At 43.7% G+C, this 21,725-nt stretch overlaps 1 protein-coding gene across 1 annotated transcript in view; it reads right to left on the reverse strand.

The window, feature by feature from the left end:
- Nucleotides 1-21,725, reverse strand: part of TATDN1 (TatD DNase domain containing 1) — a 39,152-nt gene that overhangs the window by 4,422 nt on the left and 13,005 nt on the right. The window contains exons 5-11 of the mRNA XM_077493308.1: nt 21,169-21,312; nt 19,588-19,630; nt 18,293-18,378; nt 17,152-17,192; nt 10,583-10,659; nt 5,200-5,270; nt 88-214 (exon numbers count right to left, since the gene is read on the reverse strand). Coding sequence (XP_077349434.1) covers nt 88-214; nt 5,200-5,270; nt 10,583-10,659; nt 17,152-17,192; nt 18,293-18,378; nt 19,588-19,630; nt 21,169-21,312 — 589 coding nt within the window. The remainder of the gene's footprint in view (nt 1-87; nt 215-5,199; nt 5,271-10,582; nt 10,660-17,151; nt 17,193-18,292; nt 18,379-19,587; nt 19,631-21,168; nt 21,313-21,725) is intronic.

Below are 21,725 nucleotides of genomic sequence, written 5' to 3' on the forward strand. Positions count from 1 at the left end.
GATTGAACCCTACCTGAAGACATTTGCTGCATCTGCAGTTTACACTGAAAACGATCTGTTAATGGTCTGTGCACCTCAATCACTTACACAATGTGGCAGGGCTCATTCCTGTCCTTCAAGCAATGACCGGCCTCCCATTTCTTCTTAGTTGGGAAAGTGGTTTTCACGTACTTGGACCCAGCATGTGTATTCTTTACTCCACACCAGGGGGCGTCTGTTCATAACACAGAAAATGGCAGTCACACCAGTTTTAGCACAGACATTATGTTTAGAAAAAATTAAATAACATATATTTGTTAACATATATTTGTAGACTTTTTTTTGCAGTTTTTCTTTTTTTTGTATTCACCACGCCACATGGAAGCTGCTATATATATATATATATATATATATATATATATATATACATATATATATATATATACATACACATACATACATACATACATACATACATACATACACAGTATCTCACAAAAGTGAGTACACCCCTCACATTTTTGTAAATTTTGTTTTTATATCTTTTCATGTGACAACACTGAAGAAATGACACTTTTCTACAATGTAAAGTAGTGAGTGTACAGCTTGTATAACAGTGTCAATTTGCTGTCCCCTCAAAATAACTCAACACACAGCCATTAATGTCTAAACCACTGGCAACAAAAGTGAGTACACCCCTAAGTGAAAAAAATTCCAGATTGGGCCCAAAGTGTCAATATTTTGTGTGGCCACCATTATCTTCCAGCACTGCCTTAATTAACCTTCTTTGGCATGTTGTTCACCAGAGCTTCACAGGTTGCCACTGGAGTGCTCTTCCACTCCTCCATGATGACATCACAGAGCTGGTGGATGTTAGAGACCTTGCACTCCTCCACCTTCCGTTTGAGGATGCCCCACAGATGCTCAATAGGGTTTAGGTCTGGAGACATGCTTGGCCAGTCCATCGCCTTTACCCTCAGCTTCTTTAGCAAGGCAGTGGTCATCTTGGAGGTGTGTTTGGGGTCGTTATGTTGGAATACTGCCCTGCAGCCCAGTCTCTGAAGGGAGGGGGATCATGCTCTGCTTCAGTATGTCACAGTACATGTTGACATTCATGGTTCCCTCAATGAACTGTAGCTCCCCAGTGCTGGCAGCACTCATGCAGCCCCAGACCATGACACTCCCACCACCATGCATGACTGTAGGCAAGAAACACTTGTCTTGTACTCCTCACCTGCTTGACGCCACACACTTGACACAATCTGAACCAAATAAGTTTATCTTGGTCTCATCATACCACAGGACATGGTTCCAGTAATCCATGTCCTTAGAGTGATAAGTGGTAGGGGAGCTAGAGAACTAGAAACTTCAAATTAACAATAGCAGTTCTTTATTTTTTGTTAATCAAAGCAATTAAAGTGCATCGTACCGATTGAATAAAAATTCATAATAGTGGTGATACATTCATAAATCTATTTTTCAAAGTCCATAAGTAATCTTTTGTGCTCTGGATCTTATCCAGAACACTGTCACCAAGGCAAATCTTGTGAATATCACCTGATAGGGTGTGAGTGAATTGCCTACTCACCAAATGGACATTACCCACTCTCTCTCAGCTCCGTCTAAAGTTTAACGTCACTTCCGTCACATTATCTGACGGTTTCACTGAACTGCATTGTTGCAAATCCTCTGGAATGCATGGCGCAAGTGTTTGGAATGCATCGCGCATGCGCAGTGCGAAATTTCAACGCCACTTCCGGAGCATTCTACGATGGGGAGCAAAACATGACACTACACCGGCACTGGGAATTACAGAAAAAAACTATGTGGTGAAGTGGCTTCCTGATGACGCAATATACCTTGCAAAGCATAGAGGCTGCTGGGAACTCCGTTTATCACTTCCGGTATACGAGAACGAGGCTTGGAATGCACTCGGAGGCTGTGGGACACACGCCGCTACTCAGAGGGGATATAATTAATAGGGTGACAGACCTGACCCCCATCCCCACGTACACGGCTGGACATGCTTGGTGTCGGCTTAGGCACAAGCACACGTGAGTGTATATTTTGTTGTTTTATATTTTTTTAAATACATTTTTGATATACTATACTATGATGGCCATTTGTATATCTTTATGAGAAAAACTAGCACGACAGGTTTCTATTTACCGCTTGGAGAGGCAGTTGGTGAAATCCCCAAAGGAGTGGTTATCTTAAAATGAACTAAAGGCGCATATACAGATCTGATCTGGTGAGTGGCCATTGCAGCTGTTGGTGGTGAAGTCACTTGTTTGGTGAATATAAGAAGCACTTTATAAAAGGAGCACTTTACACAGAAGGAATTGATTGGCACTGAAGTGATCGCTCACTTAGGACATTCATTGTGCACTGGAATTAATTGTTTTGTTCGTATATAAATTTTTGGTTTCTTTTGTTTGTAGCATTTTTGAGGCATTGTTTTCAGTAATGAATTGCACTTTATACCATTTGATACTACTGTAGAGGTTACATGCTCATATTGAGGGTGGAGTAGGTAATCCTATAGGAGTGTCAATATAAGCACGGTACTTTGTGGGCTTTGTAAAACACTGTGGAAGTGATATTTAGTAACTTGAGGGGGGAGTAGGATATCCTATAGGCAGTATTAATATATGCACAGCAATTTGTGGTGTTTTGTAAAACACTGTGGAACTTATATTTAAAAATTTGTGGTAATAGTTAGCGCAATCCACGTTATATACACAGTGTGGTGAAGTGCGCAGCCTCCTCTCCGTATCTGGCGTGCATTCCACCGCCGTGGTGTATGAAACTGGAAGTGACGTGACCGGGATGCGCCTCGACATACGTTTCGCTTTACAGCGTCATCAGGAAGCGTCCCGGTCACAAGGCAGATTATGTTGAATACTTTCAAAGTGGGATGTGATTGGCGGAGCATAACTGTCTCCACCACTCACATCTCTCAATTTAAAAAAGGCACAACCCCCATGTCTGTGACTACAAAACCACATTCAATGGAACCCACTCTGCAAAAAAGCCCTGATGTAATACCCTTTACATATAATTTGAATTTATCCAAAATATGAAAAAATTGTACATGAAAGGCTCAGTGAATACCATATATAGAAAAAATATAGAAAAAAATGATTTATGAAAAATAATAAAATAATATAAAAAATAAAAATGTATAAATAATAATACAACAAATAAAATTTAATTTAAAAAATGCCTAAAAAGAATATGAAAATATATATGCATAAACATGCATAGAAAGACACACAGAAACACAAGTATGGTTAGGATATGTATGCCCTAGTTTCCCATACTCTTTATACAGGCATAAAAATACATAATGGGATATGCCATGGTTTGGGGGTGTAGGGACTGGCAGGAAAGTGTTTAAAATGTCAGTCATTGGTTAGGAAGCAATTTAGGTCTATATTCATACCTAAAGGCTGCAAAGTGTCTAATTTATACAGCCATTTTGTTTTGCTCTGTGACATGGCTCTTTTTTGATGAGTACCTCTCCAAAGAAATTAAGAAATTAGAGAAAAATAAACAGGTGGTGATTAGACCATCTGACTGGTCATACTGACAAAAGAAAACTATAACAGGGAGGTGTTGAAACTACTCGCTGATAATATTACTTATACAAAACTTAACAGTAACTCCACAGCTAAACTAAAAATTGAACTTACTGAGTGGGTAAAAAAGGGGACTAAGAATAACATATTGGATAAAAAAAGGGACCAAATACCTTATCCCTCATGCTCCTATACTTCTGGTTCTATACATAGTCCCAAAAGTTCACAAATCTAAAGAAAATCCACCAGGACTGCCCATCATTAGTGGGATCGGGTCCTTGTATTCCAGGTTGGAGGAATGTCTTGATACATTTCTCCAACCTTTGGTTTTACAGGGTAGGTCCTACTTAAGATAGCCGAGAACTTATTAAACTACTCTCTAAACTAGAAACCAATGAAAACACCTATCTGGCGATCAGTGGATGTGGAATCCCAGTATACCAATATAAAACAAAAGATGGGCTTCTAGCTGTAAAATGGGCTTTAAAAAAATCAATCTCAGTTGAAAAATGCACAAATCAAACATATATTGGAAGAACTCAAAATGGCTGTGTGTAACAACTATTTTTGGTTCAAAGGGGAATATTACAAACAGATCAAAGGAGTTGCCATGGGGATCCGCTATGCCCCTAGCGTGGCCAACTTGGTACTCAACAAATAGGAACAATCAAGTGTATATGGAAAAAAAATGGTCAGGCCTTAAATTTTACAAACGCTACATAGATGACATCATAATGCTGTGGGAAGGGCCACAGACCAGTTTAGAATTTTTCATAGGGACCATGAATGCTAACAACTATGAGTTAGATTGCTTATTCCATGTGGCTGAGAATTTTATCAGTTACTTGGACCTAGTACTGACAAACACATCCAACTACATTAGTAACAATACATTCTTCAAAAAGACAGATAGGAATGGCCATGTGCCCATAGCAAGCTATACCCAAAGGCCAATACATGAGAATCAGGAGAAATTGTAACATAAATGATTTATAGATAAAAGTTATTCCCCCAGAACTTTAGATAAATGCCAGAAAAAAGTCAGATGAGACACATCAGGCTTATTTTCCTTTGATATTATCAGGGGAGCTCTAAAAAAATAGGGGACTAAGCCATGCATTTACTGCCCTCTAACCACTCCCCCTTATGTTGCAAAGGTAGCAGAGGGGAGTGTACACATGCTATGGTGCTTTGTGGCAAATAATCCCCCCGTCATATTTGTCAGCCAGTACCACCTGCCAAATAGGAGTCATTCAACTGAACAGGGCCAGGTTTTTAGGGGTTTAAACAAACAGCGAGGAAGCAACATAACAGCTCCTCACTGCCTGCCAAACATCTTCTCAAAAGCGATCCAACGCGGATCGCTCTTTAGAGGGCGGCGTCAGTGTAAACAAGACAAAATGGAGCCAACTACATGGAGCTGTCATGAATTGTATTTATTTATATTGATAGTAGTTGTCACATGAACCCTTATGTTCTATTGGTTCATATTGTGTTATTTCGAGTGGTGCATTTATATTATTTGTACAAAGATAATTCCTTGTTAAACTGGTAGGATGTTTCTGGTCTAATACAGTCTCGTCAAAAGAAAATCATTATCCTCCAAAAAGTGTGTGAGATGCTGCAGTATAAAGCTCACCTGTCTCGATCATCAGTCTCTCACTGGGGATGGTCTTCAGGACCTCCAGGTTTGCCGCTGTTTTCAATGAACTGCGAGATAAGAAATGAAAACCTGTAAATTTGGTCACCCTCCTGTCCATACAGAACAAGAGCAGTTACCCTCCAGTGTCTTCATTTTGCCTCATTTACAATACATGGCAAGAATTATATCTCCCGTGTTACTATGGCTAAGCACTGAAAGCTGAAAATTGGCCTGGGCAGGAAGGGGGTGAAAGTGCCCAGTAGGAAAGTGGGTAAATTGACTTCTGTTAAGTCGAGTGGTGGCCACAGGGCCAACCATGGCCTGAATTTCAGCCGATTCCACAGAAATCAGATGTAATTCGAGACAAATAAACTAAAATAAGTGCTGCACTGCTTACCAGTAATCAATAAATATTAGACTTCCCACGATAAAGAAATATGCAAAAAACAATCAGATGATGCACCATAATAATTCATTAGTTCAAACAAATCATAGAGAATAATAAAGTGGAATACTACTAGATAAATCACAATCAAACAGTGGAATAAATGACACATAACATGTGATAAACTTGCCATAAAAGACCAAACAGGGCTCAGTATTTATCCAGGTTACCCTGATTAAAGTGATTGTAAACCCTTGTATACTTAACGTTTTTCAATTTGCAGTAGGGTAGGCCTCCTGCCATAAGTGAACTAAACATTAGTCAACAGTCAACATAAACAGGGGTGTGTATATAGCAAAGTGGCTAACAGTATAAAGCTCTATGTGAGTGGCTAAAAAATAAAGTGATCTGGCCCATCCCGAAACCGGTTTAGTAGTCGGAAGGGTTGAGGGTCCCCCTCCTCCCCGACACCCCTATCGAGATCTGACTGTGTTGGGAGAGGAGTGAAGGCCCCCCAAGACTCCCTGGCACTCTCAAACTGGTAGCCTCTGCACAATTTCAGGATGGGAGATCCCCTAGTGAGGACCAGGTCTGTGCTTAGTTTATGTTGGTCACAGACCTATCTGTGTGTTCAACGTAGGTAAGTTATAGAAGAGAAAGGATAGAAAAGAAAAAGAGAAGGGTGGACAGAGGGATGGGGAGGGGGAAGCATCTTAGATCAGTGGGGGTGAATGACGTAAAGATATTCCACTTGCCGAGTAGAAGGCTATCAAGGCCATTTTAGGGCCGTGGGTCGCAGGGAGAGCGAGGAGGCACTCCCGGTAAAAGAGAGACTCCAACATATCTGGCCCAAGGCTCCCAAACCCTGCGGAATTTAGTTGAGGTATCCATCAAAATACTGGTCAGTTTTTCCTAAGACATGATCCATGATATCTTCCTCTTAACTGCTAGGAAAGAGGGCCTGGGTTGTTTCCAAGCTGCTGCAATTGAAATTTTTGTGCCCAGGAGGATAAAGTGGATCAATCCCTGGACTGCCCTGGGAAGTGATGGGGATTGAGCATTCAGCAAAGCTACCTCTGGGGTCCTGGGGATCGGGCAGCCCGTGACCCTGTATATCATATTAAAGATTTTTCTCCAAAAGGTGCGAAGCCTAGGGCATTCCCACCAAATATGGGCCATGGATCCTAGGTGTTGACATCCTCGAAAGCACAGAGGATTTGCCGTAGGATAAATTGCTGCCAATTTGGTAGAAGTGAGATACCATCTTGTTAACAGTTTAACACTGGCCTCCATGAGGGAAGTGTTCTGGACACCTTGAAAGGATCGAGTTAGAGCAGCTTGCCAGGTCTCCAGACTGAGATTGAGTTGGAGGTCCGCCTCCCAGGCTGTCATGTAGGGGGTTTTGTCCGCTGGGCAAGTGAGGGCCGAGTAGATGACCGAAATGCCGCCCCTCTGCTCCATAGCCTGTCTACACCATGACTCATAACCAGTAAATACGGGCGGGAGGGGCTTTTCCTTCCAGATCGAGTGGAGAAAGTAGGAGATTTGGTGAAAGCGGAACCTTTCCATGTCAGGGAGCTCCAGGTGTTCGATACAGTAGTTTAGAGTGAGCGGACCCTTGGAAGTGAAATAGGGCCCTATCCGGTATAGCCCCTTGTCCAGCCACCATTTGAAGGCTGATATATTTAGGCCAGGAGGGAAATCTGGTTTGAGAAAAAGGTGTGCTAGAGGGTGCCCGGCTGAGACAAGATTCGGTAGTAGGCGTAGGGAGCATGAGTGGAAGAGGGTGGGAGAGAGGATGGGTGGCCACCATAGTAAGAAATCCAATATATATGAGGGGGTGGCTTGATGTTGTATAGCTATCCAGTCCGGTTTTTCATATTTGGAGTAGATCATGGACAGTTGGGCCAGTCGAGCTGCTAGGTAGTATTTGTGCAGGTTAGGGAGACCCAACCCTCCCCTACGCCTGTGAAGGAAAAGTGTGTTCTGTGAGATGCGGTAACCCTTGTTGTCCCATATATATTTTAGAATCTTACTTTGTAATGAGCGTACATGATCCTTCCGCATTGAGATAGGGAGTGCTCGAAAAAAGAGAGAATTTTGGGGAGGAGGGTCATTTTAATAAAATGTGACGGCACAGCCAGGACAATTCGTGTTTGGACCATAATTTAAGGTCGGCCTCCAATTGCCTGAAGAGTTTGGGGTAATTTTGTGTGTAGAGCATCTCTATCTTGGCAGTCAATGAAATGCCTAAATATTTAATGGACGTGTCTCTCCATTTGAATGGGAACGAATGTTGTAGCATGGAGACCAATTGAGGGGGAAGGGATACATTGAGGGCATGGGATTTAGAATAGTTGACCTGCAGCCCCGAGATTTTGGCAAAGTCATCTAGAACTCGACATAGGTTGGGGAGAGAAGTGATGGGGAAGATTCCTGGGTGTTCCAAACATCTTCCATTTATATATCAAAAAAGTATCTGTAGTAACATATGGGACTATTGAGGCACAACGTTTTAGTGAAATTTGTAATATTTTATTTAATTTATTTTAAAGAAGTAAACATATAATATTATTATATGTTTACTTCTTTAAAATAAATGAAATAAAACATTAAAAATTTCACTAAAACTTTGTTACTACAGATACTTTTTTGATACACCAGATTTAGGGATGTGACATGCGAATTGAACTATCTTTGATGGACTCTTCCATTTATGGATGATGGAGACCAATATGCTCATTGGGACCTTCAATGGTGCAGAATTTTTTCTGTACCCTTCCCCAGATCTGTACCTCCGTACAATCCTGTTTTAGCCTTGTACACACGGTCGGACATTCCGACGGAAAATGGCACATCGGACTTTTTCCGTCGGAATGTCCGACCAACAAAGTTTGAGAGCTGGATCTAAAATTTTCCGACAACATGATCCGATCAGACATTGTCCGATCGTTTGTAGGGAATTCCGATCGGACAAAGTGCCACGCATGCTCAAATCAAATTACGAGACCAAAGCTATTGGCTACTAGCCTGAACGTAGTCCCGTTGTAGCGAACGAACGTCATCACGTTCCGAACGAACGGATTTTCCGACAACTTTGTCCGACCGTGTGTATGCAACACCAGTTTAAGACAAAATCTGTCTGAAAAAATCTGACGGATTTTGTGGTTGGAATGTCTGACCGTGTGTACAAGGGCTTAGAGGTCTACTGACAATTCCTTAGCCCTTGTACACACGGTCGGAATGCGTCTTATCGGACCGTGTCGTCAGATAATCCGACTGTGTGTGGTATGCATCGGACTGATTCCGTCCGAATCTCCATCCGACCCAATTTTCCAACATGTTGGAAATATTTCCCGACCAACTGGGCCGGACGGACCTAATCCGATCATGTGTAGAGCATTTTGATCGGACCAAGTGCCACGCATGCTCAGATCAAATTCCTACATCAAAGCTATTGGCTACTAGCCTGAATGTAGTCCCATCGTAACGAAATTACGTCATCACGTTCTGAAAGATCGGATTTTTCGCCAACTTGGCCTAACCGTGTGTATGCAACAGTTTCGGACACAATCCGTCGGACAAAATCCAACGGATTTGGTTGGCAAAATCTCCGACCGTGTGTACGTGGGCTAAGACTTCATAGCTTTGTTTGTGCTCTCACATGCACTGTTAACTGTGGGACCTTATATATAGACAGGTGTGTGCTTTTCCAAATCATGTCCAATCAACTGAATTTACCACAGGTGGACTCCAATCAAGTTGTAGAAACATCTCAAGGATGATCAGTGGAAAAAGAATGTGCCTGAGCTCAATTTTGAGTGCCATGGCAAAGGCTGTGAATAAGGATGAGCTCAGGCGTGTTCGCATGCTCCACGTGCAGAGCCCGGCAGGAAGTCGGTGCAGCGCTGTGCTAATCACAGGCAGTGAGACATTTCCCGATCTCTGCAGCCGCATATCGGGGCAATGTCTCACTGCCTGTGATTAGCGCTGTGCTGACTTCCTGGCACATGGACCAATGCGGATAAATGGGTAAAGTCGCGCTACGGACTATTTTCTCAATCTGTGGTCAAAAAATCTGTGACAAAGGTGAATAGGTGGATAAATGAAACTGTAAATAAGGACACTAATAAAGGGTTAGAGCTGCCTATGCCTGAATCCTCCCACCCTTAAGTGAAGGGGGGAGGTGCAAAGTGAAAAATTAAAAATTAAAAGGTGGGCTATGGCGCTAAAACCCAAAGTGTGTGCAGCTTGTGCATATAGGTGTATGCGCATCAAGTTTACCAGTGCTATCAAACTTATGTGTAGAGTGCTAGTGCTACGGTAACCCGTCTAGGTTCTACTTCTATTGCAATTTTAGAAAATCCTAAAACCAAGAACAAATGCAGAAAATACATATATCAAGATAAAAATAAAAATAAAAATAATTCACATGTGCAATTAAATTAATCTCGGCAGTCAAGCAAAATCCATGCAAAATAATATTAAAGTCCCTAGAAATATCCTTTGATGTGAAAACGCCCTACGCCCTACGTGTTTCATCAGAGTGACGTCTTCTCTGACGCCACGACGTGATGAAGACGTCACTCTGACGAAACGCGTAGGGCGTGGCCACGTACGTGCACCTTACGATAGCCAGCAGCAGTAGCGGACGGCGGAGTTTACTTTCGATTTACTGTTTGTGTATACGCAAATTTCTTTTGAACAAAATGTGAGTACCTTTCTTTTTAATACTCAATAAAAGCTTTTAAAATACTTATTATGTACATGTGATTTTCTCTTTTTTATTTTTAATAAATTTGCAAAGATTTCAAAACAAACTTCTTTCAAGTTGTCATTATGGGGTATTGTTTGTATAATTTTGAGGAAAATAATTAATTTAATCAATTTTGTAATAAGGCCGTAATATAACAAAATGTGGAAAAAGTGAAGTGCTGCGAATACTTTCCAGATGCACTATATAAGAAAGAGAACAACTTAATCTTAACTCCTTACCAGCCATTAATGCCAATGTAGAGATTCAGATCCATGATAGCTTCTGCATCTTCTTTGGTTCCATCAAATGAATGGACCTAAATATACCAGCATTTATCAGAGGGTTAGGTTTATGTATTTGATACAGGTATTTATATTGCATTGACAATTTAGGCAGTACTTTACATATTATGCATTCACATCAGTCCCTGCCCTCAAAAAGCTTACAATCTAAGGTCCCCATCAGAGGCGGCTCTAGGCTTTGTGAGGCCTTAGGCAAACCTTAGACATGAGGCCCCACTCACTCCCATAACTGAAAAAAATATTTGAGCAATAGAAATTGCTGCAGAAAAGACCGTAAACATGATAAAAGAGATGGTCAGAGACGGCAGACATGATACATGAGATAATCAGAGGCCACAGACATGATACAAGAGATGGTCAGAGGCCACAGACATGACACAAGAGATGGTCAGAGGCCGCAGACATGACACAAGAGATGGTCAGAGGCCGCAGACATGACACAAGAGATGGTCAGAGGCCGCAGACATGATACAAGAGATGGTCAGTGGCCGCAGACATGACACAAGAGATGGTCAGAGGCCACAGACATGATACAAGAGATGGTCAGTGGCCGCAGACATGACACAAGAGATGGTCAGAGGCCGCAGACATGACACAAGAGATGGTCAGAGGCCGCAGACATGACACAAGAGATGGTCAGAGGCCGCAGACATGACACAAGAGATGGTCAGAGGCCGCAGACATGACACAAGAGATGGTCAGAGGCCGCAGACATGACACAAGAGATGGTCAGAGGCCGCAGACATGACACAAGAGATGGTCAGAGGCCGCAGACATGACACAAGAGATGGTCAGAGGCCGCAGACATGACACAAGAGATGGTCAGAGGCCGCAGACATGACACAAGAGATGGTCAGAGGCCGCAGACATGACACAAGAGATGGTCAGAGGCCGCAGACATGACACAAGATATGGTCAGAGGCTGCAGACATGATGCAAGAGATGGTGAGAGGCCACAGACATGATACAACACGATAACGCCACATTGCTGCAGCACCCACAAAACACTAGAGCCACAGACAGAGTTCAGACAGATAATCCCTCTATACACTACTCTGTCCTCTACTACAAGCAGGAGGAGCTGACGCATTCGCTTTGGGTGCCCTGCAGTGCATCCTGGGAGTTGTAGTCTCTGCAGAGCGCAGGCACTAGAGGACCAAGTCCAGTGTGTGGTGTGGAGAACTACAACTCCTGCCTTGCAATGTGGTTCTGGCTTTGGGTGAAGGCTAGGATGGCGGTAGAGCTTGCTATTGCCTGCAGCTGATGAGTATTAACTAAAAAAAAAACACGTTAATAATGTAACCATAAAGATCTGGTTCACACTCACTAATTGCTTCAAGCTCACTGATTGGTTGCTAGAGGTTACTGCACATAATTACCGCTTATCCATTGGTTGCTGTAGGTTACTGCACATCATTACTGCTCACTGATTGGTTGCTATAGGTTATGGCTTATCATTATCACTCTGGTTGCTAGAGGTTATTGCATATTATTAATAATCACTGATTGTTTGAAAGGGGTTACAGCACATCATTACTGCTCACTGGGTGGCAGAGCAGTATTGTGGTGTGTGACGCAATTTTGGGGTACTGTTGGTTGGATGGCAGGATACAGGATACAGTTTAGGTTGATGGTGGCAGCATTGGGGTGAGAGGCTGAGATATCTCCCATATAATGATAGGGGGTAGGATGATAGGATGCCAGAGGTGGGGTACAAGAGGGATGTGGATGATAATGACAGGAGGCAGGGTTGTAAGATGCCAGAGGTGGGGTACAGGGTAATGATGACAGGGGGTGGGGTGGTAGGATTTCAGCAGAGGGGGTAGGATAATTATAGTGGGGAACAGGGGGGATGAAGATGAGGATGATGGGGATAGATTGTTGGATGCTAAAGGTGGGGTACAGGGGGGTGATGGGGATGTTGATGACAGGGGGCAGGGTGGTAGGATGTCAGAAGTAGGGTGTGGGGATGATGATGATTATAGTAGGTGGGGTGGTAGGAAGCTGGAAGAGGGGTACAGGGGGGTGAAGATGACAGGGGGTGGGGTGGAAGGAAGCTAGCAGAGGGGTACTGGGGAGGTTGAAAATGATAGGGGGTGGGGTGATAGGGTGTCAGAGTTCGGGTACAGGGGGATGAAGATGAGAGGTGGTGGAGTGGTATAAAGCTGGCAGAGGGGTAAAGGGGGTGACCATGACAAGGGTGGAGTGGTAGGAAGCTGGCAGAGGGGCGCAGGGGGGATGAAGATGACAGGGGGTGGTAGGAACCTGGCAGAAGGGTGCAAGGGGGAGGAAGATGACAGGGGATGGGGTGGTAGGAAACTGGTAGAGGAGTGCAGGGGGGATGAAGATGACAGAGGCTGGGATGGTAGGAAGCTGGCAGAGGGGATGAAGATGACAGGGGGTGGGGTGGTAGGAAGCTGGCAGAGGGGATGAAGATGACAGGGCACGGGGATGTAGGAAGCTGACAGAGGGGATGAAGATGACAGGGGGTTGGGTAGTAGGAACCTGGCAGAGGGGTGCAGGGGGATAAAGATGACAGGGGGTGAGTGATAGGATTTCAAAGATGGGGTACAGGGGATGAAGATGAGGGGTTGGAGTGGTAGGAAGCTGGCAGAGGGGTACAGGGGGTGAAGATGACAGGGGATGGAGTAGGAAGCTGGCGGTGGGGTGCAGAGGGGATGAAGATGACATGGGTTGGTAAGAACCTGGCAGAGGGGTGCAAGGGGGATGAAGATGACAGGGGTGGGCTGGTCGGAAGCTTGCATAGGAGTGCAGGGTGGATGAAGATGACAGGGGGTGGGGATGTAGGAAGCTGGCAGAGGGGATGAAGATGACAGGGGGACGGGGTGGTAGGAACCTTGCAGAGGGGTGCAGGGGGATGAAGATGATAGGGGTCGGGGATGTAGGAAGCTGGCAGAGGGGATAAAGATGACAGGGAGTGGGGTGGTTGGAAGCTGGCAGGGGGGTGCAAGGGTGATGAAGATGACAGGGGTGAGGTGGCAGGAAGCTGGCAGAGGGGTGCAGGGGGGATGAAGATGACAGGGGTGGGGTGGTAGGAAGCTGGCAAAGGGGTACATGGGGGTGAAGATGACAGGGGGTGGGGATGTAGAAAGTAGAAATGAAGATGACGGGGTGGTAGGAAGCTGGCAGAGGGAATGAAGATGACAGGGGGTGGGGTGGAAGGAACCTGGCAGAGGGCTGAAGATGACAAGGGGTATGGATGTAGGAATGCTGGCAGAGGAGTGCAGGGGGGATGATAAGAAGTATGATGATAGGATGCCAGGCCCAGGAACAGGATAATGATGACAGGGGTCAGTAGGTGGCATCATATGCTGAACGGCAAACATATCATCAGTGTACTGCTCTGTGTCTGAGTGAGGACGCAGTGGCCGGCAGCGGTGATATTCTGGGCGCCGGTCATGGGATGCCGTTTGTGTCCGGTAGTGTCGTGCAGTACCTTGAGACCTGGATGATCGGCAGGCGCCAGCTCCATTACGGATTTGATCAGGGAGCTGCTCAGCCGCTGCGGGCATTATCAGAGCTCTGTCTGCAAGTGCACATGGTAGGAGAAGGAGATCCTCAGAGCGCGGAAGAAGGGGAGGAGCCAGAGGAGGGAACTACATGCAGCCACTTGGGATCATGACTCCTGAGCTCTCGGGCAGTTCTCAAGTGGCCGGGGAAAACCTGGTTGCGCGTACCGTAGGCTTTTGCCCCGCATTAAAGGCTCTGAGGACGCTGACCAGGGGACATTCACTCCCACACACGGTAGGCAAATTAGGTCGGCCGCGAGGCCCCTGGGAGTGGGAGGCCTTAGGCGACCGCCTAATTTGCCTAATTAGAGAGCCGCCTCTGGTCCCCATCTGATATACATACAGTGCCTTGAAAAAGTGTTCATACCCCTGGAAATGTTCCACATGTTGTCATGTTACAACCAAAAACATAAATGTATTCTTGTGGGATGTTATGTGATAGACCAACACAAAGTGGCACATAATTGTGAAATAGAAGGAAAATGATAAATGTTTTTCACATTTTGTTTACAAATAAATATCTGAAAAGTGTGGGGTGCATTTGTATTCAGCCCCCTTTACCCTGATACCCCTAACTAAAATCTAGTGGAACCAATTGCCTTCGGAAGTCACATAATTAGTAAATGTAGTTCAAGGGACAAACCAGACAGGTCAGGGATAAAGTTGGAGATGTTTAAAGCAGGGTTAGGTTATAAAAAAATATCCAAAGCTTTGAACATCTCACGGTACACTGTTCAATCCATCATCTAAAAATGGATAGAGTATGTTACAACTACATACCTACCAAGACATGGCTGACCGGGAAAGGAGAGCATTAATCAGAGAAGCAGCCAAGAGGCCCATGGTAACTCTGGAGGAGCTGCAGAGATCCACAGCTCAGGTGGGAGAATCTGTCTACAGAGCAATTAGTCATGCACACCACAAATCTGGCCTTTATGGAATAGTGACAAGAAGAAAGCCATTGTTGAAAGAAAGCCATAAGAAGTCTTGTTTGCAGTTTGCGAGAAGCCATGTGGGGGACACAGCAAACATGTGGAAGAAGGTGTTCTGGTCAGATGAGACCAAAATTAAACTTTTTGGCCTAAAAGCAAAATGCTATGTGTGGCAAAAAACTAACATTGCACATCACCCTGAACACGCCATCCCCACCGTGAAACATGGTGGTGACAGCATCATGCTGTGGGGATGCTTTTCTTCAGCAGGGACAGGGAAGCTGGTCAGAGATGATGGGAAGATGGATGGAGCCAAATACAGGACAATCTTAGAAGAAAACCTGTAATGCCCCGTACACACGGTCGAACACTCCGACAACAAAATCCATCAGATTTTTCCCGAAGGATTTTGGCCCAAACTTGTCTTGCATACACACGGTCGCACAAAACAAAGTTGTCGGAAAATCCGATCGTTCAGAACAAGGTGACGTACAACACTTACGTCGGAACTATAAAAAGGCCAGTAGCCAATAGCTTTTGTCTTGAAATTTATTCTGAGCATGCGTGGCACTTTGTCCGTCGGAACTGTCTACACACGATCGGAATTTAAAAAGCTAACTTAAATTTATTTAATATTTGGTATTATATTATTAATATTTGGTATAAAAATCCTTTGTTGGTAATGACAGCTTCAAGACACCTCCTCCTTCCTTCAATGATCTGAAGTTTACCAGTACCGTATGCATTTATGGGGTGATGTGCCATTTGACCTCCAAACATGGTGTGTATTATGGCATCCAAAGAGTTCAATTTTGGTCTTATCTGACCAGACTATATTCTCCCAGTATTTATTTCACAGGCTTGTCTAAATGTGCAGAAAACTTTAAAGGAGCTTCAACATGCTTTTTCGTCAGTCTTGCGTGCATACAGGCCATGGCAGTTGAGTGCATTACTTATTTTTTTCTTTATGAAGCTCTCCACAAGTGGGCCTTGGCTCTTGTGACAACTCTTCTGATTATTCTTTTCACTCCTCTGTCAGAAATTTTGTGAGGAGCACCTGGTTGTGGTGAAATTATGTTCTTTCCACTTCCGGATTATGGCCCCAACAGTGCTCACTGGAACATTCAGAAGTTTAGAAATCCTTCTGTAACCAATGCCTTCAGTATGTTTTGCAACAATAAGGTTGCAAAGGTCTTGAGAGCGCTGTTTGCTTTCACCCATTATGAGATGTTTCTTGTGTGACACCTTGATAATGAGACACTTTTTTATAGGCCATCAGTTGAGACTGAACCAGCTGATATTAATTTGCACTGACAAGGGGCAGGATTGCTTTCTAATTACGGATAGTGTCTTGGCTTTCCATGCCTTATCGCACCTCCCCCTTCTTCATATTTTTTCCTGGTGTTACTACATTTTATTACACATAGCTTAATTTCTGAACTTATTTGTTTGGGTTTCTTCGTATGTATAAATTGCATGGGTTGTGTACCGAGATGTGGTGAAAATGAACTGTCAATAGCGCCTTTAGATATACAGTATCTCACAAAAGTGAGTACACCCCTCACATTTTTGTAAATATTTTATTATAGTTTTTTATGTGACAACACTGAAGAAATGACACTTTGCTACAATGTAAAGTAGTGAGTGTACAGCTTGTATAACAGTGTAAATTTGCTGTCCCCTCAAAATAACTCAACACACAGCCATTAATGTCTAAACCACTGGCAACAAAAGTGAGTACACCCCTATTATATGGCAAGGAGTGCTGAAGGGTCGATTGATGCTAGTTGCTGGAGGATCTAATGTCGCTGGTGGGGATCTATTTTTGTGTGGGGGTTTCTGGGTAGGTCTATTGTTGCTGGGGGGGTCATTCTACTGTTGAAGGAGAGGTCTATTGATGCTGGCTGCTGGGAGATCTAATGTTGTTGGGTTGGTAAGTTGTTGCTGGGGGGAGGGAAGGGGTTCATGCACCTATTCTTTGAGAAAAAAAAGCCTTGCTAATAGGACTTATCTTGAATCAGTCTTGATTTCCACTTCTACTCACCACTCCCCCAACACATCGATCCCGATTTCTTCCCATAATATCTGTAAATAAAGAAAACGAGAATCCAAAAAAGTGCCTCATTCTCTAGCAATTGAGCTAACCAGGCAAACAGAAAACAAAGAATAAAAATTTTATGGGTGGCCCAGTGGTGTAGTGGTTAGCACTCTCACCTAGCAGTAAAAAGGGTCGCTGGTTTGAATCCCAACTACGACACTACCTGCCTGGAGTTTGCATGTTCTCCCTGTGCCTGCGTGGGTTTCCTCCGGGTACTCTGGTTTCCTCCCACACTCCAAAGACATGCTGCTAGGTTATTTGGCTGCTGTCCAAAATTGGCCCTAGTATATGAATGGGGGCCTTGGATTGTGGGCTCCTTGAGGGTAGGGAGCGATGTGAGTGTGCAATGTACAGGGATAGGGACAATTGTAGACACTCACTCGGGTTGGACTGGTGTCTTTATTCAACCTTGCTAACTATAACTAAAGAAGTACAGAATGTGATCTGTTAAATATTGCATCTATTAGAAAAAGACATCAAGGTGTCATCCCTGGACCCTCCACCTGTTCTCGATAGCAAACTGTACATTGGGTATGTATTGTAGACTCCAGAAACCGACTCCCTACAGCCTCTAGCCAAGGCTACTGGACTGGAAAGGCAACCTGTGCTTAGAGACTTATTTGTGCTTTTACTGCTAACCTCTTCTCTCCTGCCTGTCTAATGGTTTCAAGACTTTTACCGACCTGAAAAGGAAATGCAGATCAGGAGTTCTGACTTTACTAACTGCATGCATGCTTTAGCTCAAAAAGACACAACCTATGTATGTGATTATATATCAGTATTATATCCCTGTATGTTGTGGTCGTTCAGGTGCTTATCTAATAGTTTCTTGAAACTATCGATGCTCCCCGTTGAGACCACCGCCTGTGGAAGGGAATTCCACATCCTTGCCGCTCTTACAGTAAAGAACCCTCTACGTAGTTTAAGGTTAAACCTCTTTTCTTCTAATTTTAATGAGTGGCCACGAGTCTTGTTAAACTCCCTTCTGTGAAAAAGTTTTATCCCTATTGTGGGGTCACCAGTATGGTATTTGTATATTGAATTCATATCCCTTCTCATAAATATATATTTGTTTTATGACACTCACCTAAAAATTCTTTGTGTGAGTTCCGACAGTGCAGGAACATGGGTAGTTTGGAGTGCTCGGCCAGATGAAACTGCTTCTCAAAATACCTTTCCAAAGAGAAAAATCCAAATTTACTCCATTGGGGACACAATATAAAAAGTTGCAGAGCTTCGGCATATGACTTATGTCTTGAAAACCTTATCAAACAACCCTGTGCATACACCGTATGCTCGGATCCTCTTCCCCCACCACCACGCCCCGGCTTTCACCATGACAGCTGAGGTCTCTCCAGCTAATATCCAGGTAATATCTGAAAGACCCATCAACAAACCCCACAGATCCGAGCTGTGGGAATATGCATCGATCGTGACGGTAAACTTTAAGTGCACCTATGCCCAGACTATCTACATTAAACTACTCCCAAATTCTTATCAAGCAGTAAGTGGGTTTAAAAATAAAACCTTCCCTCCTTCGGCCTCTTAGGACCTATGCCAGTCTGTTGCTTTTTTTATGCCTGTAAGGTCATTACTTTGAAGTGGAAGTTTAAGGAGGCCCCTAGCTTACAATTTTGGAAAATCCAGGTAAATTAGGTAAAACCCCTTTATAAAACAACGTCTGAATCTCATGGGTTTTCTTGAAAGTTCAACAAGGTATGGGGCTTGTGGATAGATTCTCCATCCACGGCCACATAGTATAGTTATTGGGTGATTTCATGCTCTCTAGGATTTCAGGACAAAGGTGATCTGAGAAATCTCAGTGGTTATCTGGTGAAATACATGTGATATATTCATTAACCACTTGCCGACCAGCCGCCACGTTGTACTGAGGCAGAATGGCACGGCTGGGCGAAGTGACGTTATGCATCAAAAAAAACAAAAAAACTATATTGGTCGATCGCTAGTAAAAAGGTAATGGAATTTTACATAGATGGAAAAGGAAATAAAAAGATATCCAAAGCCTTGAATATGCTCGTCATCAGTACTGTTCAATCACTTATTCGGAAGTGGAAAATTCAGGGATCTTTTGATACCAAGCCAAAGTCAGGTAGACCAAGAGAGATTAGAAGAAAGATGGCATGTCAGTACAAGGCTGATCACTGGAGGAGAGCAGGCTGAGTTCCCAGCACAGCCAGAAATAGGAAAGCAGAGCGACTGGAAGGATCACCAGGGATGTCACATAAAGGAAGCAATACAAAGAGAACAGGAGACTTTCTCATACATGGTACAGCAGACACATACCAGGAATATGAAATGGGGTAACATTTTTAAAGTTAACGGACATTCTTTTTGGAATAGGAGTATTAAAATGTCTCTTACTTTAGTTGTGTTTCCTTTGGACAAAATTCCAGCCTGTCAAAGTCTATCAGGGAAAGAAAAAAAAATATTTTACAAACAATTCTAAATAATTAACAGCTACAGACTTTAGGCTGGGTTCACACTTATGCAAATCGGATGTTGGTTTTCTCCGCATCCAATTCGCAAACCGGGAGACTGAGACCGGCTCTCAATGGAGCCGATTCACACACCTCTGGAGCGGCTGTGCATCTTTTGCTTTGTTTCAGGTCCGAATTCAGGCAAAAATTCGCACCCGATTCACCCCTGAATCAGAGAACAGAGCTGCAAGCCGTGGCCACAGCTAGTGTGAACCCAGCCTTAAGGATAAAAGTGTATTCATCCTTTAAGAGAAGCCTGTCAGAGTGGCTTGGCCAATCCTATGCCGGTGGGACTGTGCATCGCGTTTCAACAACACAAAAGAAACGCAGGCACAGATTTTTTTAGGTAGGAGAAGCAAACAAGCGGATCTTCCACTTTTGAGTGGAACTCCACTTTAACTAAACTGTCAAACAATGAAACGGCTAGTGTCACAACCGATCACATGTACAGCACCATGCAGCTGCAAATCAGAGACTAATGCCGCGTACAAACGATCGGAATTTTGGTCAGAAAAAGCTCTGATGGTTTTCCTGACGGAATTCCGACGGGATTTCGCTCAAGCTGTCTTGCATACACACGGTCACACCAAATTCCAACCATCAAGAATGGAAGCTATTGGCTACTGAACTTTCTTTTTCTAGTACGACGGGACTAGAAAAAGGAAGTTCAATAGCCAGTAGCCAATAGCTTCTGTCTTGTAGTTGAATCTGAGCATGCGTGCGTTTTTGCGTGTCGGAATTGCATACACATGAACGCATTTTCGGATAGGAACTTTTTCCGACCATAAAATTGAGAACATGCTCTCAATCTTTTGCTGGCCGAAATTCTGATGGAGCATACACACCATCGCATTTTCTGACCAAAAGCTCTCATCTGTCTTTTGCTAGCCGCATTTCCAATCGTGTGTGCGCGGCATAAGATGGCAGCTTCCTTGGCCGAAAAGGTTAGGAGGGTCTACTTTCACTTTAAGGGCTCGTTCACACCATACGTGCATGAAAACTGCACAGATTTCACTTGCAGAAACATCACTTTACATCAGTTTTCATGCGCTTCAGTTACGTGACCTATTCAAACCAATGTGGATGTCATGCCAGTTTTTTCCCCGTGCAGAAAACTGAATACACATTATAGGTTCCCATGCAGAAAAAAAATCTGCACGTTGTGGTGTGAATAGAGAACCATGGTTTTTGCACTTGCAAAACGCGTGCTGAAAAAAAATTACGTCTCTGCACCATGGTGTGAACGAGGCCTAACTCTTGAAATCAGAGCCAAATTTACCCCAATGTGGATTTTGGAAAGTGTTGTCATCCTTTATTTTTTATAGCCCTATAGTACAGCACATTAAGGGAATCAAAAGAGAATGTGCATCACTTTACATACTTTGTCAGGCTTCTAAAGACCATATTAGCTACAAATTTAACCGTGTGGTTGAAGCTTCTCTTCAGGCACCGTCTTGTGACTTACCCAGACCACACTCTCCGACGGCTACAACTTTTTCCCTGTTGTCCTCGATCAGTTTCTGCAGGCTGGATAAATACCCATCAGGATCTCCACCCTCAAACTCTCCGCACCTGGTAGGGTGGCAGCCGACCGTACTGTAAAATCGATCTGACAAGATCACATGGTTAGAGACCTCCTCGCTGCATTAAAGTGTATGTAAACTTATTATAGGTTTCACATCATGCTTTACTGTATGGAGTGGAATATATATATATATATCTTCTTTTTTTATTTATTTATTGCAAAGCTTGTCACACTAGAGATGCAGAAATGGCACTCCCCAATGCCGGCTGACAACACAGATCTATTGGCTTGCAATTAGCAGCAGCATTGCTGTGCACACTCCTTTAGTGAGCAATTGAGCCACCAGCTCTGAACATTCCTCCTGAAGACCTGATTGGCAGCTCAATGGTCAACTGAAGGTGTGAGCAGATGTACCGTATCTCATGACAAATTACAAAGAACACCTTGAAACATATGCAGTTTATCTCTACAACACATACATGTACAATGGGGAAAAT

The sequence above is a fragment of the Lithobates pipiens genome, unplaced genomic scaffold, assembly GCF_037356315.1.
Source record: "Lithobates pipiens isolate NorthernLeopardFrog02 unplaced genomic scaffold, aLitPip1_a1.2 Scaffold_19, whole genome shotgun sequence".
In the NCBI taxonomy this organism is placed as follows: Eukaryota; Metazoa; Chordata; class Amphibia; order Anura; family Ranidae; genus Lithobates; species Lithobates pipiens.